This window comes from Watersipora subatra, chromosome 9 (genome assembly GCF_963576615.1).
Source record: "Watersipora subatra chromosome 9, tzWatSuba1.1, whole genome shotgun sequence".
Classification (NCBI taxonomy): domain Eukaryota; kingdom Metazoa; phylum Bryozoa; class Gymnolaemata; order Cheilostomatida; family Watersiporidae; genus Watersipora; species Watersipora subatra.
Genome location: NC_088716.1, coordinates 56,663,076 through 56,682,822, shown reverse-complemented (window position 1 = coordinate 56,682,822; position 19,747 = coordinate 56,663,076). Strand labels below are relative to the sequence as shown.

The 19,747-nt window shown below is 34.1% G+C and overlaps 1 protein-coding gene across 2 annotated transcripts; it reads left to right on the top strand.

Annotated features, from left to right (window-relative positions):
* The first annotated feature begins 11,148 nt into the window (after window positions 1–11,148).
* On the top strand, window positions 11,149–19,322 carry LOC137403919 (cysteine sulfinic acid decarboxylase-like). 2 transcript variants are annotated; one of them, XM_068090040.1, is made up of 12 exons: window positions 11,149–11,220; window positions 11,803–12,074; window positions 12,530–12,660; window positions 12,975–13,065; window positions 13,450–13,537; window positions 13,681–13,818; window positions 14,768–14,902; window positions 15,009–15,181; window positions 15,722–15,821; window positions 16,309–16,443; window positions 17,716–17,890; window positions 18,655–19,322. In XM_068090040.1, the coding sequence occupies exons 2-12, from the start codon at window positions 11,899–11,901 to the stop codon at window positions 18,837–18,839; spliced, it is 1,527 nt and encodes a 508-aa protein (XP_067946141.1). In that variant the 5' UTR covers window positions 11,149–11,220; window positions 11,803–11,898; the 3' UTR covers window positions 18,840–19,322. The 2 variants fall into 2 exon arrangements, with proteins under 2 accessions (XP_067946141.1, XP_067946140.1); XM_068090039.1 differs by having other exon boundaries at window positions 17,716–17,928; window positions 18,657–19,322.
* Window positions 19,323–19,747: the final 425 nt, after the last annotated feature.

Here is a 19,747-nt window from a genome sequence, read left to right as displayed (position 1 = left end):
CGATAATGTTATAAACTGCTACTGTTTTTATAATGTAATGCGCGATAATGTTATAAACTGCTACTGTTTTTATAATGTAATGCGCGATAGTGTTATAAACTGCTACTGTTTTTATAATGCAATGCGCGATAATGTTATAAACTGCTACTGTTTTTATAATGCAATGCGCGATAATGTTATAAACTGCTACTGTTTTTATAATGTAATGCGCGATAATGTTATAAACTGCTACTGTTTTTATAATGTAATGCGCGATAATGTTATAAACTGCTACTGTTTTTATAATGTAATGCGCGATAATGTTATAAACTGCTACTGTTTTTATAATGTAATGCGCGATAGTGTTATAAACTGCTACTGTTTTTATAATGCAATGCGCGATAGTGTTATAAACTGCTACTGTTTTTATAATGTAATGCGCGATAATGTTATAAACTGCTACTGTTTTTATAATGCAATGCGCGATAGTGTTATAAACTGCTACTGTTTTTATAATGTAATGCGCGATAATGTTATAAACTGCTACTGTTTTTATAATGCAATGCGCGATAGTGTTATAAACTGCTACTGTTTTTATAATGCAATGCGCGATAGTGTTATAAACTGCTACTGTTTTTATAATGCAATGCGCGATAGTGTTATAAACTGCTACTGTTTTTATAATGCAATGCGCGATAATGTTATAAACTGCTACTGTTTTTATAATGCAATGCGCGATAGTGTTATAAACTGCTACTGTTTTTATAATGCAATGCGCGATAATGTTATAAACTGCTACTGTTTTTATAATGCAATGCGCGATAGTGTTATAAACTGCTACTGTTTTTATAATGTAATGCGCGATAATGTTATAAACTGCTACTGTTTTTATAATGCAATGCGCGATAGTGTTATAAACTGCTACTGTTTTTATAATGCAATGCGCGATAGTGTTATAAACTGCTACTGTTTTTATAATGCAATGCGCGATAGTGTTATAAACTGCTACTGTTTTTATAATGCAATGCGCGATAATGTTATAAACTGCTACTGTTTTTATAATGTAATGCGCGATAATGTTATAAACTGCTACTGTTTTTATAATGTAATGCGCGATAATGTTATAAACTGCTACTGTTTTTATAATGCAATGCGCGATAATGTTATAAACTGCTACTGTTTTTATAATGCAATGCGCGATAATGTTATAAACTGCTACTGTTTTTATAATGTAATGCGCGATAGTGTTATAAACTGCTACTGTTTTTATAATGTAATGCGCGATAATGTTATAAACTGCTACTGTTTTTATAATGCAATGCGCGATAATGTTATAAACTGCTACTGTTTTTATAATGTAATGCGCGATAATGTTATAAACTGCTACTGTTTTTATAATGCAATGCGCGATAATGTTATAAACTGCTACTGTTTTTATAATGCAATGCGCGATAATGTTATAAACTGCTACTGTTTTTATAATGCAATGCGCGATAATGTTATAAACTGCTACTGTTTTTATAATGTAATGCGCGATAGTGTTATAAACTGCTACTGTTTTTATAATGTAATGCGCGATAATGTTATAAACTGCTACTGTTTTTATAATGTAATGCGCGATAATGTTATAAACTGCTACTGTTTTTATAATGCAATGCGCGATAATGTTATAAACTGCTACTGTTTTTATAATGTAATGCGCGATAATGTTATAAACTGCTACTGTTTTTATAATGTAATGCGCGATAATGTTATAAACTGCTACTGTTTTTATAATGCAATGCGCGATAATGTTATAAACTGCTACTGTTTTGAAGTCCACTATATATACCATACAGTTATAAAGTTCACTATCTATACCTTACTGTTATAAAGTTCACTATCTATACTTTATTGTTATAAAGTTCACTATCTATACCTTATTGTTATAAATTTCACTATGTATACCTTACTGTTATAAAGTTCACTATGTATACCTTATTGTTATAAAGTTCACTATCTATACCTTACTGCTATAAAGTTCACTATCTATACTTTATTGTTATAAAGTTCACTATCTATACCTTATTGTTATAAATTTCACTATCTATACCTTACTGTTATAAAATTAACTATTCATACCTTACTGCTGTAAAGTTCACTATTTATACCTTACTGTTATAAAGTTCACTATCTATACCTTACTGTTATAAAGTTCACTATCTATACTTTATTGTTATAAAGTTCACTATCTATACCTTATTGTTATAAATTTCACTATCTATACCTTACTGTTATAAAATTAACTATTCATACCTTACTGCTGTAAAGTTCACTATTTATACCTTACTGTTATAAAGTTCACTATCTATACCTTATTGTTATAAAGTTTACTATTTATACCTTACCGTTATAAAGTCCACTATCTATGCCTTACTGTTATAAAGTTCACTATCTATACCTGACTGTTATAAAGTTCACTATCTATACCTTACTGTTATGAAGTCCACTATCTATACCTGACTGTTATAAAGTTCACTATCTATACCTTACTGTTATAAAGTTCACTATCTATACCTTACTGTTATAAAGTTCACTATGTATACCTTACTGTTATAAAGTTCACTATCTATACCTTAATGTTATAAAGTTCACTATTTATACCTTACTGTTATAAAGTTCACTATCTATACCTTACTGTTATAAAGTTCACTATCTTTACCTTACTGTTATAAAGTTCACTATCTATACCTTAATGTTATAAAATTCACTATTTATACCTTACTGCTATAAAGTTCACTATCTATACCTTATTGTTATAAATTCCACTATCTATACCTTACTGTTATAAAATTAATTATTTATACCTTACTGCTATAAAGTTCACTATTTATACCTTACTGTCATAAAGTTCACTATCTATACCTTATTGTTATAAAGTTTACTATCTATACCTTACTGTTATAAAGTCCACTATCTATGCCTTACTGTTGTAAAGTTCACTATCTATACCTTAATGTTATAAAGTCCACTATCTATACCTTACTGTTATAAAGTTCACTATCTATACCTTAATGTTATAAAGTTCACTATTTATACCTTACTGCTATAAAGTTCACTATGTATATCTTATTGTTATAAAGTTCACTATCTATACCTTAATGTTATAAAGTTCACTATCTATACCTGACTGTTGTAAAGTCCACTATCTATACCTTACTGTTATAAAGTTCACTATCTATACCTTACTGTTATAAAGTTCACTATCTATACCTTATTGTTATAAAGTTCACTATTGATACCTTACTGTTATAAAGTTAACTATCTATACCTGACTGTTATAAAGTTCTCTATCTATACCTTATAGTTATAAAGTTCACTATCTATACTTTACTGCTATAAAGTCCACTATCTATACCTGACTGTTATGAAGTCCATTATCTATATCTTATTGTTATAAAGTCCACTATCTATACCTTACTGTTATAAAGTTCACTATCTATACCTTACTGTTATAAAGTTCACTATCTATACCTCATTGTTGTAAAGTTCAATATCTATAATTTACTGTTATAAAGTTCACTATCTATACCTGACTGTTGTAAAGTCCACTATCTATACCATACTGTTATAAAGTTTACTAGTTATACCTTACTGTTATAAAGTTCACTATCTATACCTTATTGTTATAAAGTTCACTATCTATACCTTACTGTTATAAAGTTCACTATCTATACCTCATTGTTGTAAAGTTCAATATCTATAATTTACTGTTATAAAGTTCACTATCTATACCTTATTGTTATAAAGTTCACTACCTATACCTTACTGTTATAAAGTTCACTATCTATACCTTACTGTTATAAAGTTCACTATCTATACCTTATTGTTATAAAGTTCACTATCTATACCTTGTTGTTGTAAAGTTCAATATCTATAATTTACTGTTATAAAGTTCACTATGTATACCTTACTGTTATAAAGTTCACTATCTATACCTTACTGTTATAAAGTTCACTATCTATACCTTATTGTTGTAAAGTTCAATATCTATAATTTACTGTTATAAAGTTTACTAGTTATACCTTACTGTTATAAAGTTCACTATCTATACCTTATTGTTATAAAGTTCACTATCGATACCTTACTGTTATAAAGTTAACTATCTATACCTGACTGTTATAAAGTTCTCTATCTATACCTTATAGTTATAAAGTTCACTATCTATACTTTACTGCTATAAAGTCCACTATCTATACCTGACTGTTATGAAGTCCATTATCTATATCTTATTGTTATAAAGTCCACTATCTATACCTTACTGTTATAAAGTTCACTATCTATACCTTACTGTTATAAAGTTCACTATCTATACCTCATTGTTGTAAAGTTCAATATCTATAATTTACTGTTATAAAGTTCACTATCTATACCTGACTGTTGTAAAGTCCACTATCTATACCATACTGTTATAAAGTTTACTAGTTATACCTTACTGTTATAAAGTTCACTATCTATACCTTATTGTTATAAAGTTCACTATCTATACCTTACTGTTATAAAGTTCACTATCTATACCTCATTGTTGTAAAGTTCAATATCTATAATTTACTGTTATAAAGTTCACTATCTATACCTTATTGTTATAAAGTTCACTACCTATACCTTACTGTTATAAAGTTCACTATCTATACCTTACTGTTATAAAGTTCACTATCTATACCTTATTGTTATAAAGTTCACTATCTATACCTTGTTGTTGTAAAGTTCAATATCTATAATTTACTGTTATAAAGTTCACTATGTATACCTTACTGTTATAAAGTTCACTATCTATACCTTACTGTTATAAAGTTCACTATCTATACCTTATTGTTGTAAAGTTCAATATCTATAATTTACTGTTATAAAGTTCACTATGTATACCTTACTGTTATAAAGTTCACTATCTATACCTTACTGTTATAAGGTTCCCTATCTATACCTGACTGTTATAAAGTCCACTATGTATACCATACTGTTATAAAGTTTACTAGTTATACCTTACTGTTATAAAGTTCACTATCTATACCTTATTGTTATAAAGTTCACTATCGATACCTTACTGTTATAAAGTTAACTATCTATACCTGACTGTTATAAAGTTCTCTATCTATACCTTATAGTTATAAAGTTCACTATCTATACTTAACTGCTATAAAGTCCACTATCTATACCTTACTGTTATAAAGTTCACTATCTATACCTTAGTATTATATAAAAGAGGAGTTTCTTTGATTTTTCCTGATGTAGTTATGCATATCTCCGTCTTCGGTGGCTGGAATTTGCCTAGAATAAAATAACCGGTTGATGTTAGCAAATAAAAACTATACCTGCCACAATGTGTCGCACTACGTTGGTCAGAAGTATTTGCAAGAGAATTTGATTTTCACTTTTCCAAAAAGTGTGGTATTAAAATAAATGAAAAAATATTAAGGAAGTTTAAACAGAAAGTTATAACTAATATCAAGCAGAGCTCATGCATGAAGCTGTTGTCTTACACGAGTGGCTGTGAGTTTTTGGTATGCTGCTTGCCAAGCATGGTCATGTAAACACTGTTTTTAAATCTCATATATGGTCGTAGGCTTTAAAAAACATCAGCTTGCACTTCCTGTATTGATTAAAGGGGTCAAACTTTCTGCTACCATAAATGCACAAGTGCAGTAGTTCTAAAACGATTGACTGCAAAACACTATCATGCAGATTATGTGGTTCATAGATCAACAGTTTTTGATCTTCAATGTTAACTTGTCTAGAAAATCATAAAGCTATGCAGGCGTTGAAAGAACTTGCTAAGTGCACATATTGGAAGGTCATGCAAGGGTCCCATAGTGATTCTACCAAATAGATGTTACAACAGCTAAATTCTGCATTCCATCTTAATCTAACCAGTTTCTTCAAAATCAATTTTATTTGGATAATAAGATATTTGAATAATAAAGTATTTAGATACAGACTTTCCTATATGAAACTCACGCTATATGAAAACCATGCAATTGCTATTACGTTAGGTGATTGCTGATGTGTTCAGGATAAAAGAGAATATTTAAATAGCTATTGTCTGATTCAGCCCGGAGGTTTTCTTGGGTATTTCATTTGCATGAAAATCACTAGTCAATGTCATGAACCACCAGAACACAGCCACAGAGTCATGAGAGCCAAAGAAAGATAGTGTTAGCTTGTTTTGTTAGAGCCTCTGCGACATAGTATAAAGTTTTACATGCCAGCTATGCTCCAAGTTCAAGGTCATAGGCAGTGCAGTACTCGAGACAGAAAGGGATCTGTCTTAAGGCATGAGAACAATGTTTTAGTTACTAAAACAAAACATACTTACGCTCTTTACCAAGCTTAATAGCTTCTTTTTTCCGCGCTTTCAGCTGACTTCTTGTTAAGAAATTCCCGTTTTTATCTTTGCCGTACTTAAATTTTTCTAAAAAAAGAAAATGAATAAAGCTTGCAATGTTTTCAAAAAATTCTTGCACACACTTTAACAAGGGTCACTTCAATGCTAGGTGTCACTTCTATGACAAGTTTCGCTTCCATGACAAGTGTCACTATTTGACTTGCATATCCTCTAAATGCAAGTATATCATCAGTACAACTCTTGAAATATAGATCTTACTTAAAAGTGCGTTAACTGTTTCCAACTGATCTTCTGTGAGTTTATCTTTTCTCGACTTCCAATGGGCAGTGCTAACTGCTTCAGCCATGATTGTGATAACACTCTGAAGGTATTGTGTGCCGGGCAATAATCTGAAACAATAAACAGCAAGTTAGCTAATAGAAACTAGCAAACATTGTATTGAAAAGCTTCATCAGCAGCTCTGAAACAAAACGGGGAAATCCCTTAAGTGCACACAAATCTGCCTGAAGGATGGAGAGTGGAAAAAAAGAATAGGAATAGGTGTGAGTACTGCTGAGACTACATGATGAGACAACTACAGAGTATAATGAATCTCACCTGGAAAGATAAGGTCAAGAACACTGAAATCCTAAAGTGGGCTGGCCTCCCATCTATAGCGGACATTCTGTTGAAAAAAGACCTAAGATGACCGGGACATGTGAGCAGAATAGGTGAATGAGTGATTGTTGAGACATCTATTATATTCACAACTCTACAAAGAGGAATCAGGGTAGAACCAGACTGAGATACAAAGTTGTAGCTAAGCGTAACATGAAGATGAGGGAACTAGACACAAACAGATGCAAGAGAAAGTAAAAAACAGAGCTGCACGGAAGTCAATGATCCAACCTAAGGCATAAGAACGTCATTGTCGGAATGACCGACTGCAAGAGAGAAAGAAACTGCTGCGAGAGAAACAAAGTGGATGACAGGAGGTCTTGACACGGATGCTGTTATTAAACAGATTGCAAGTGGAAGTTTCATTCATGCAGCTCAACATTTATAATAAAGCATTTAAAACTTTGTTAATTTTACCATATTTACATCTGAACTTACAATTCCAATTGACAACTTTCTATTTTTAACTAAATTTGGCAACAACAAAATTTTCTGTTATTTTAGAAAAATATTTACGTAAAATATTACACCAATGCTAAAGATTTGTGTATACAACTAATTCAATTATTATTACATTGAAAGAATCGGCTGAGGTACATCGCAACAACAGAGAGCATCTGCTTAGGTACATAGCAAAAACAGAGAGCACTTGCTGTGGTACACCACAAGAACAGAAAGCACCTGCTGAGGTACATCCGGAAAACAGAGAGCACCTGCTGAGGTTTATCGAAAAAACAGAGAGCACCTGCCGAGGTAGGCCTACGTCACAAGAACAGAGAGCATCTGCTGAAGTGCATCGCTGAAACAGAGAGCACCTACTAAAATACATTACAAGAGGTGCCCTCAGCAAAGAACACCTACTGAGATATATTATAGAGGAGGAGCCTCAGCAGATCTTTCTGTTTCTGTTCTCAGAAAAATAAAGCATCAGCTGACACACGGTGCAAGAACAAAGAGCACCTGCTAAGCTACATCTCATGAACAGAGAGCACCCGCTGAGCTACATCGGAAGAACAGAGAGCACCTGCTGAAGTACTTCGCAAGGACAAAGAGCACCTGCTTAGGTACATAGCATGAACAAGTGTGACCTTGAGCAAGGCCTTGACAATGAGGCCTGGAAATAGTGTGATGACCGAGCAATCTTTAATAATCAATTTGATGCTCTGAAAAATAATAATAAAAAAGTGTATTTGCTGATTGGCTTAATGATATACAGTTGCATGTCAGCTTGCAGTTGGTCTGCCATATGGCAGAGTCTTATAAAACAATATTATGATTAATGGGCTTGTTCACCTCATCAATGCTTATGAGATGGGTGCAGCTCTATGTGTTGCAACGAGTCTTGGCTCCAAAGGTGGGCGCAGTCCAATTTCTTGTGGAGAATACCTGTGACGTAATCAAAAGAGGGAGTAGCCCATCGTGACTGAAAGGTCTGAGAGCAACACAAAAGGTTTAGTGATGGTCCGTCAGATCTTAGAGAGTGGAGAATGATATCTATACATACATGTAATTTGTCTTGGTTTGTATGTTTCTGTATGTTTGTTCTATTCATTCTGAAATTAGTGAACGGACTTGAACCAAACTTTTACCAACCAACTCTATGAGTCCAGAGATGGTTTTAGGCTATATAGTTATAGAGGCTGAGGCTAGAGGCTCCAAGTGGACAAAATTAGCATCATTATAATTTTATTTTAGTGTTACAACTATAACACAAACTATAGTTGTTAGATATAATGAAACATGTGCAGTTAAACTTCGGTTGGTTTAAACAAGATTTAAAGATTTGGATGTTCTGGAAGACCGAGTTGGAGGTCTTCTGAGGCCTAGACCTTATTAGTTGTAGGTCACCACTGCAACTTAAATCACGGTTGCAGAAATTAAATTAAACCTTTGAGAATAAACTTAAATGTGTGTGAGAAAGGTGTAGACATATGGAGGTGTAAGACAAACATTTTGAAATATCATTTTAAGCGTTTTAAGTGTTATGTCATTAAAAATTAAGATTTTATAATCAAATTAAATTGTTGATTCTATTAGACATTATTGTAGAATATGATGTGATTGATGAGTAAAGCTGAAAATTAAACCACATGCAAATTCCTTTCATAGAAGTGATTCGAGCAACGCCATGTATTTCTGCTAGCACCATTTATTCCAAATAGACAACAATTTCCCATTTTTAAAATATGCAAACTAAACAAGTTATTTCTTGTTCCTTTCATAGAATTAATTAAATATGATTGTTTCCTGTTTTGGTACAGCTTTTTATAAAATTTGCACATACTTCGAAGACTTTTTTTAATTTTATCTAAAAAAGCTGATACAAGTAAAGGCTTGATGGAATTTACTCGTTACTACTAGGAGGCAGTTTGATTTTAATTCAAGGTGCTGTTGAGAAGCTGGTTCTATTATGATATATAGTATACATATAGTATATATATGTACTGTACATGTTTAAATTATAGTTTTTTTCTTATATTGCTTTTATTACTGGCATCAGCTAACAATAATACATTATTTAGAAATGAAATCAAGATGTATATAACTGAGGAATTTATCAAAACGAATAATGTTGAGTAAAAATGCCACTAAAACAAACATATTTTTACTGACAAAAAATTAACTAAAAGTAGTTCATTTGTTGATGAAACTATAAAATTACTATATTTGTGTAATTTCAAATATGTTTTAATTAAGATTTTGATGGAGTGAAAATGTGTTCATGAAACCAAAAACCTTTTTTGTTTTGACTTGAAAATCGATAGTGAAAATAAAAGCAAAGATTTGTGAGAAGATGGCCAACGGCTACTTTCTGTTTCCATAGAAACTAGCAGAATATCTGAAAGACTATAGTAATCCAAAAAACCATCTCTATGGTTCTCACTTGACTATAATTTTGTAAAAAAGGCTTTATCATAACCAATTATTCACTGTTCTATAAAAATGAAAACAGTATACTATAAGAATCAATTGTAAGAGATAACTTTTTAAAGCTAATTTTATAGAGTGGAAGCAACTCTTTGATTGGTTGACATATTTTTATCTAGACATATTTTGTATGAAGGTAAACTTTAAAGCTGGTTAATCCACCAGTCGACACAGACATCTAATTTCCAGTTAATCATTTTACAACATTATCGGAGATATTCTCTCTTTGCTAGATTACAATCGAGTTATTCTCTTACCTATTAGTCATCCTACTACCAGAGTGTGACAGAGTTACGTGAAATAATTTGTATTCTGATATGTGACAGTTTAGGTTAATTTTATTTGCAAGCCAAGTGAGTTTTATATTACAGTTTTTGAAACTGAGCTGATCCCATTGTTTGGACTAATACATAAAATGACCAGTCTGATGCAATACAATTTATGATGACATAAATTATACCTAAGCTCTGTGACAGACTACGCCAAATAGTCTAAGAAATTGCACCTCCTATTTACGATGCGGCGATCGCTATGAAATACAGTCAAATATATAAATTTAATATTAAAAAATAGACTGAGTAGAAAAGTGCCTCTGTTGGCCTGACAACGCGATGTTTCTATTACTAGCATTAACATTACTAGTGCTGTAGTAGTAGTTTGTGTACTGAAATATTTCTATTGTTGAATAAAACTTTCTATGCATGGATTAGCTTGTATGATGCATTTGTAGTTGTCATACCAAGTGAGCACACAATTCTGTTTGTGTAGTTTTGGCTGATTTTCAACGAGTACTGTTTTGTGTACCGATTTAAAATTTGCACGCATAAAATAGATTGCACTTACCTTGGAAATGAACCGCTCTATCAAATAGACATATTTGAGAGAAGAAAATGAAGGATATCTAACCGATTAACATAAATGTCAATCTTCCAGTTGATCAAACAAGTAATGGACCATAAAACTTTCTCTTTACATAATTTTGACATAGCATTAAATGACCATTTATATAAACCTACATTTGCAGAAACAAAGAAAAAAATTGGCAAAATTGTTGTTAAATGGTCAACTGTAGGAAAATAAATATGTAATACTGACATAAATATGTATACGCACCAGCACTGCTTATATTTTCCTTCAGTATGCCCTTTTGCGCATTTGATGAAAACTATATAAGCTGTGAGCATACCGTGTCAAGCAGAGCAGTTGGCTAGCCTGTGGGAGTGTCGAATGCATTCACACAGTCTTGGGGACCTACTAGCCACCTAGAAGACCTGGTAAGATAGGTTATAGTAAACATGGCTCTTGCTTTTACACACTGTGAATAAAATGTTTATGACGTAGAATATTTAAAGAAAAAACGAGGCTATAACCTAAAGCATCAAGTGGTTCGACGCTGGTACGCGATGTGAATGATTATAGAATGTGCAAATACATAAGTTAACTGTGATTTATGAACTGCATTTGTAAAATTAAAATGTGCTGAACACACTAGCCATAAATCAAGTTTTAACATTATGACTTTTTATGCTTTTTCAGGTTAAAATATTTGTTTAGAACTTGCTTTCTGAGTGCCAAAATTCTGTTTATCTTTAACCAATTGAAAACTTTTAAATAAAACTGTATTGTCATTATTAGCTGTTAAATTTTCTAATAATAAAATAGTTATAAGAATTCTAAAGCTTTTATTACGTACCCTTTAAAATCATTTGTGTGCAACTTTGTTCCAAATTCCTAGGTCAAGGTCGGGAAAAAGAGTTGAAGTGATACGCATATCTGTTACGATTTTGAATGTTTGTTTCAGACATGATATTACTCTGAGACCCTCATTAGTAATCTCTGCTGCCACTTTGTTACAGAGGTAGATGAGCGCTGTTGGGAGTCACAAGAACCGGATGATTGCAAAAAATTGAGCAGGCCTCATCAATTTTCAACAAGTCTCAGCAGAGCTCAAAATGACCACGGAAAAGCTCAAAATAAAAACGGCACGTCAAACAAATGGGATTGGAAACTACTGTAATGGAAAGGTGCTGCCACACACGAATGGCGTTTCTTCCGAAGAAGACTTCTTGGATGCTGTCATGAACAAGTTTTTAAAAGAAATACTTAAATGCTATGAAGACCGAAGCCGGTGAGTTCAGATATCAAAAACTCACCAATTCTAGCAAACAATGTCTCAACACAGAAACAGGCTCAGCTTGTATGTACGCTATGGAGACAATTGTTTGTCAAAAAATTTGAAAGTGACTTGTTTGATTTTTAATTGATTTGAAAGTTTGAAATGATTATCAAAAATCCTAAACATAGAAAGCTATCATTTGTTCGGTATTGATTGTTAACGTGAGAACAAACTGCTTTTTAAAAAATAACATTATAGTAACTTCCGATTCAGTTTAAGAAACAAACACTTGCCAGAAATGTCTACACATCATAGCATTTGTCGACAACATAGATACTGTCATCAATGTTTCTATTGCGTATGATAACACTCTAAAGTCAGCTATGAGTTTGTAATGAAATCTGTCGTTGCCTGCTTGTGTGGTGTCATGAGAGCTTTAAACTGAAGAGTGAGTTTTGTTGCTGTAGACCGATATTGGAGTTTTATCAGCCGGAGGAATTGAGGAAGCGAGTAGATTTGAGCTTGAAGGAACAGTCTATGAGTGACAATGAGCTAAAGACTGTCATGGAACAGGTCGTCAGATATTCGGTGAAAACAGGTACGATGTCATACTCGATAGTTGTGTTACGACTGGTCTTAGATGTCGGCTCTTCAGAGGTAACTTTGAGGGGGCTCACAGGTTATGTTACTCTGTAAGTATGTCAGGCACTGCACTAGGTTCTATGAGCTAATGTAAGAGCATTGTTATAGAATCTCAATCATAAACAAACGTGCCGTTAATTGATGCATTTTCACAATTGCGCTAGGAGTAAAAATGCTTGGTCATTAATGGCAACCATGATTTTACGCCGACGCAAGAATGTCTTTGTTATACTGTCTGCCTCTACTCATTTGTCCTCTCTCTGTTTGTAGGACATCCTCATTTTTTTAACCAGCTATTTGGTGGCGTCGACAGAGTGGCCTTGAGCGGGGCTATCCTTGCGGAAGCTCTAAATACCTCTGGGTAAGGTCCTTTCTGTTTCTATGTTTTAATGTTGAATAGCACCAAAGCTGAGGGCTTCACAATAATGTCATTTTTGCTCTGTCTTCCTTCCCAAACTCTGGTAAATCTGGTTAAGGCAATCGCCTGTCAGAGTCCGGAGTAACCTGCAGTAACCTGCAGTAACCTGTCGGTTTGATAGAAAGAAGAATTTAGGCTAAATGCCCTTATTGCTGCGACCGGCGGTCTTTTTAAGGATTGAACTCAAAGCTGTTGTTTACAAATCAGGTGCTCTGGACACCTAGCCCACGGCTAGTAGTCTAGAATATTTTCAGAGATGACCTTTTTTGTTCGGTTTACGAGTTTTATCCTTTTGTTACCTTTTTCAACACTGATATTCAATTTTAGCTATACCTTTGAAGTAGCTCCAGTTTTCACCTTGATGGAAAGAGAACTAGTCCAAAAGCTGTGTTGCGAGTTTCTTCATTTCCCTCAGGTAGGCAAGCATAATCCTTGGTTCCCAAGCTTTGATCACCAAATGAAAAGACCTTTTCTGTATCTATAAGCTCAAAGTTAAAATCATCTTGATTCTGTCTCTACCAGAATTCCGGTAATTTATCTATTTGTACATCTTGTAAGGGAGATGGCATATTTTGTCCTGGAGGTTCCGCAGCCAACATGAATGCTCTAAGCTTGGCCAGGTACTACAGATACCCGTTTAGTAAGACTCAGGGAATGCGTGCCCTGCCACCAGTACATCTCTATACCTCTAAATCGGTAAGTACAGTAAGTACAGGTAAGTAGCTCTCATATAAAACAAACCGAACTTTAACTGTAATCTATTCGACATCGTAAACAGTCGCTATAGTTGCGATGTTAAGAGAAACTTTTGTGTTTCATACGGAACAACATTTATGATATATTTAGACAAATCTGTTGTTTTTTATTAAAAAGTGACTATTATTGTTTTTTTTAGTTTTCACATCAAAACAAAATTTTTTAACCAACCAAACAGATCATCAAAGTCAGCAAGCAGTGACCGGTCACTAGGAATAATGTATTGTTACTTTGGCATGCTGTATGCCAACCTAGTACATTGGTGTACTAGTGCGCCAGTAGTACTAGGAAAGGTTCACTAGTACGCTAGAAAGGTTTACAACTCGATAAAACAGTTTTTACAGCTGTTACCTTCGATCAGTTATATCTAGAGTGAATACCCCTATTTCTTAAATATTGTTTGAAGATATAGGCAATATCTGCTGTAAGCCAAATGCTTGCAATATTTGAAATCTTCATAAATCAGGTTATCTAAATGGCTGAGCAAAGATTCGCACTGCGTGCCCAAGCTGTTGAAGAGCTTCAGTATCACCACTTATCATTATATCACAAATATTCATATAATACATTAATAATTTTGATAGCCTTATGTAATGCTCGCTAACAGACCCATCCTCGATTGAAAAGAATATTAATGAATCTAAATTATTAATGCCATAAGCCTTGATGAAAGAATCCAAGCTTCTAGTCAAGCTTCTTCAATTGTTTTGAATTAGTGAAATTATGCGTCTCATTTCATAAAGCGAGGTATGCGCTCTAGGCTAGGTGTAAGCGTAAAGGATTGTGTATTTTCCGATCTGTCATAGCAATCCATAGACAACACGGGACATTTTAAAAGCCTTTTCACTTTTGGAATTCTTCATTAAGCCACCATTTTATGATTTTCAAGGGACACTACTCACTGTCAAAAGCTGCTTTTTTCCTTGGCTTTGGATTGGACAACATTGTTGGCGTTGAAACTGATGATGTTGGAAGAATGATTCCAGGAGAGTTAGACAAGGCCATAAAGAAATCTATTTCCATGGTATGGCATAAGTTTTGGATTGTTGTTATACAGCCGCAAGCCTGTTGAGGTTATTTTATGTTGTCCTTTTTATTGGCTCTTCTCACAACATGAATTGACATTGCAGGGGTTTGAACCGCTGTTTGTGAATGCAACAGCGGGCACGACCGTCATGGGAGCCTTTGATCCGATTGAAGAGATTGCTGAAATATGTCGACGAAACCAGACTGGCAAAGAAAAAATTTGGCTGCATGTTGATGCTGCTTGGGGAGGTTCAGCAATTCTCTCACCGAAGCTAAGGTAGGAAAATGCATTCAGAGGGAGATAACTCCTGTTAAGCATTGATTTTTCATGTGGCATCTGACTCTGTTTATGATTTTTCATACTACAATGGACAGTTATGGTCAGCATCTAAATACCTTTGATGCTGGGAAGCTAAATGGAAGCTAAATGCGTTTTTAGATATTTGCTGTTTGAAATACTCAAATCATATCTTCAATCTGTCTGACCATCTATTACATTCCTACTTCTCTATAAAAACCACTACACCATATACCAGACACCAACACCTTACCAATTTACAATATATAACAACGTTATACAAAAAGAGCTTTTTCAAAAACATGATTTACATTAGTATTTTTTGTTTTTGTCTCATGGTTTAATTTGCTCTAAATAGCATTAAAAAAGCTATGTAAATAAAATTAATATCTATCTACTATAAATGAACCAGTTTTATAATTTTATATGGTAACCAGATAGATGATTTATGCCCAATATGACTAGCTATCAATTGAACCCCGCTGCTCGCTGACATGTTGAATGATGGCCTTTTCACAGACACAAATTGAGGGGTGTTGAGAAAGCTGACTCTTTCACCTGGGATCCACATAAGATGGCCGGCCCGCTGCTGCAGTGCTCTGTTATCCTAACTCGTCATGTAAGTTCTTCCTGTATGTCTCGTGTTCAGCCAAAAAGTTCATTTTTCTTACACCATTATAGCAAATCTTATAGAGATTTCAAGTACATACAGTGCGTGATGGAGCAGTCTTGGATATTGAGAAGCTTGAGTTGTCCTTTTCTGATTAAAGAAAAAAGCTGATCAAAATATAATTAGATTATAAAGGCTCCATGTCAAGAATATAAATCTGGTGCCAAAGCCACTCTTTCTATGGTAATCCTGCATGGATAAGCAAAACCGTAACTTTTTTACTACAAAAGCTGGTCACTGCCAAACAGGAAGTAACGAAAGGCTTGAAAAGTCGGAAGAATTGCAGGCTATGTTGGTGTGACAAAAGGTTAACAAAAATTTAAGAATCAATGAATGTTGTAATGAATGAATGTTCAATGAATTGTTTTAAAAATCAAATGATAGGCGGTAGCAGGTGCTTGTTTGCTATAGTATATACATGTATTTATACTGTCAGGTTGGATTGTTGGCAAACGCTCACAGCGCTAAAGCAAAGTACCTCTTTCAACAAGACAAGGTCTATGATATTAGCTATGACACGGGTGACAAGTCGATACAGTGCGGCAGAAAGGTGGATGCCTTGAAACTTTGGGTAGGTATCTTTATCCTACGTTAGTCTGATGGCAGTCTCGTGAACCGTGAGAGATCATCATGCGTGATAAATATCCTCATAATTATTCGTAGAGTGGTGCATACGATAGTGTGATTGGCTGAGAAACTGAGTATCCAGGTTTGATTCCTGCGCAGTTCAATTACTTTTCCAAACGCTCTTAGCATGGATCCAGACAGACAAACATGGCTACTATTATAGTAAAGATTACAGGGCGTTACCCGCTTCCTTTCCATTCCTTCGTTGGATTGAACAATAGAACGAATGTATTAACTATCATGTTGCCAACATTAACTTTATGATGATGATATTTAAAAAGACAACTTTCACATTTGTGCTCAAAAGAAAGTTTTGTACACAAACTAAAAATTGGGCTATTAGAGAAGCAATAAAATAATGATCACATAGAACAACAACTCTAACTGTGATAAAGTGTAAACTCTACTAGGAAACATGTGACTAGTTCTGGCACCATAGATGCATGTAAGTGCCATAACTCTTGCTAGCGTTTTGAGATAATTGCCACTGTCGCTGGACACGACCACACTAGTTTGCCACTGTCGCTGGACACCACCACACTAGTTTGCCACTGTCGCTGGACACCACCACTAGCTTGCTACTGTCGCTGGACACCACCACTAGTTTGCCACTGTCGCTGGACACGACCACACTAGTTTGCCACTGTTGCTGGACACGACCACTAGTTTGCCACTGTTGCTGGACACGACCACACTAGTTTGCCACTGTCGCTGGACATGACCACGCTAGTTTGCCACTGTCGCTGGACACGACCACTAGTTTGCCACTGTCGGTGGACGCGACCACACTAGTTTGCCACTGTCGCTGGACACGACCACACTAGTTTGCTTCGCATCTACTCAAAAATGTTTTTGTAGTTTTAAGAACTTTACATAGTCTTAGACATGTATTTAGTAATTCACAGTGAGTCACTTTGTAAAAAGATAATTCATCAACATAAGATGCCTAGTAATAACTATTTGGTTTGTTGAAATGTCAAACTCAAGCCCTAACCTGTCTCTTGCTAGTAGTTTTTCAATTACCAACTACTATCAATTATCAATTACCAATACTATCAACTACCAATTACTGTTTACAGAAGTTCCTGTCGCTCTGATCACCCATGAGTTTGCAGTTGACTACCCGCTGTGTGACATTGCGAGTAAATCGATATTTTTTGCAAAATTTTGTTCAGGCACTGATTCTGCTAAACTTAACAACTAATACATTTTGAAGGTGCAATGGAAATCTAGAGGCACTGAAGGTTTGGCAAAAGATATTGAAAAGTGTTTCGATACGGCCCTCTACCTTCGCGACCGACTAGAAACGACTCCAGGGTTCAGGCTACTGATATCAGAACCAGAGTGCACCAATGTCTGTTTCTGGTACATTCCCAAATGTATGAGAGGCAAGGAAGAGAATAGTGAGTGGTGGGAGAAACTTTCTCGGGTATGTTTAACCAGAGGTTTTGTCAGCTTGTATGTTGCATATCACCGATTATTATTTCTTATACTCTACAAAACAATCAAAACATGTCTATAGTTATGTAACAGATAGCGGCAAACATCTACTACTTCAATAAAAAAACAGTTCCTTGAAATTCTCCTACGCTTCATGCAAATACAGTTTAATAAATTTATTGTTTCAGTAGCTCTGCAAATCATGAAGGCATCAGAAATCATTCTAAGATAAATACAAAAAATTTGTAGATTACTGTCGCTGTTGCTTTTAACAGCGTTTATCAGATTTTAAGATATACTCAGTGAATTTTTGTTTGAAATATATATACATAAATAATATAAATAAATAATACATATATGCTGTTAAAATGATGCTAAATACTTGCAAGTGTTGAGGTTTTGGGTTTGTGGATTAGCTTAGATCAAAAGGAACATTATCCAGACGGCTTAAAAAATTGTGAGTGTATGAATTCTGCAGATTACAATTTATGGTAGCAGATAAGACTCAGTCAGCAAACTAGTTATGTTGAAGTGAACCTTTTTTTTTATTTTAATAAAAAGAAAAAGTTATGTTTTAAACCTAAATTGTAACGACATAAAATTCCTCCTTGGTTTTTCTTGCAACCAAACATCTTTTCTATAAGAACTCTAATACATGTGAGCTAAAATGTTAAGCTAAATAAAAACTGCTCCCCATGCTCCATTAACAATTTGTAGGTGGCTCCCGCAATTAAAGCCCGAATGCAGCAGAAAGGAAGCATGTTAGTCGGCTATCAGCCACAAGGAGAGTTTGTCAATTTCTTTAGGATGGTCGTTGCCAAGGCCAACCACGAGCGACAGGACATGGACTTTGTTGTGAGCACAATCTCTTCTTATGGAGAGGAGTTATTCAAGGAATAAGAGCCGTTTGATTTACTTCCTTTGTGCGAGACGCAATAGAGACACCCAGACTATTGACAGAACTAACACGATCAATGTTTACAACTTTTCAAAACTCCCTTTCACTCCTTTTCTTCCTTTTACTTTGAAAATGATTTAAAGCAGTGACAGTACTATGACTATTACCTCAACACACACTAAATAATTTTTAAATACCTCATTATTTCAAAAGCCCATTGCCTCTACACAGCTCATATGATGGATAGAACAGAAGGATGAGTGTCACCTGACAGTTTCTTGATTGCGCCTGTAACAATGCTGATAACAAAACCAACTTCGAACTTTTTGCCTCTATTTTTGAACTTTGACCTTTTCCATTTTACACGACATAACCATTTGCTATTGTCACACTGTGCTGTAACGTTATGACAACACGTGTCAGCTTGGTGTTTGAACTGGCAGTACAATTGACTATCTCTGAAATATACTCGCTTCTAAAACCTTAAAAAACAAATTATCTTTTGAAAGTACACAAATCAACATGGTTTTGTAAGAGATTAAACACTATGATAAAACACAACCAAAATGTAGTAACTATTTTAACAATAGTGCATCCATTCCATACAAAAAAACTATTATAGAAGTGAAACTCGATATGGATGATAGATAAAAATTAACTTTATTTAAACATGTCAATGCGGCTTTAAACCAATTAGACCATGAGACAAAAAACAAACAATAGTAAAGTAAATTATTGTATTAAAAAAAAGCTATTTATGCATAATGCTGTTCTACATTGTAAATTGGTAAGTTTTTGGTGTCTGATATAATGTGTGGTGGTTTTTGGCAGAAGTAGGAATGCTAGGGATGGTCAGGCAGATTGAAGATACGATTTGAGTATTGTAAACAGCAAATACCTAAGGAGACAT

Coding starts and splice junctions, on each gene's coding strand:
- LOC137403919 (XM_068090039.1), top strand. CDS start 11,899: ATGACCACGGAAAAGCTCAAAATAAAAACGGCACGTCAAACAAATGGG. Junction 12,661..12,974: donor CAGATATTCGGTGAAAACAG/GTACGATGTCAT, acceptor CTCTGTTTGTAG/GACATCCTCATTTTTTTAAC. Junction 15,822..16,308: donor CTGTTATCCTAACTCGTCAT/GTAAGTTCTTCC, acceptor TTATACTGTCAG/GTTGGATTGTTGGCAAACGC.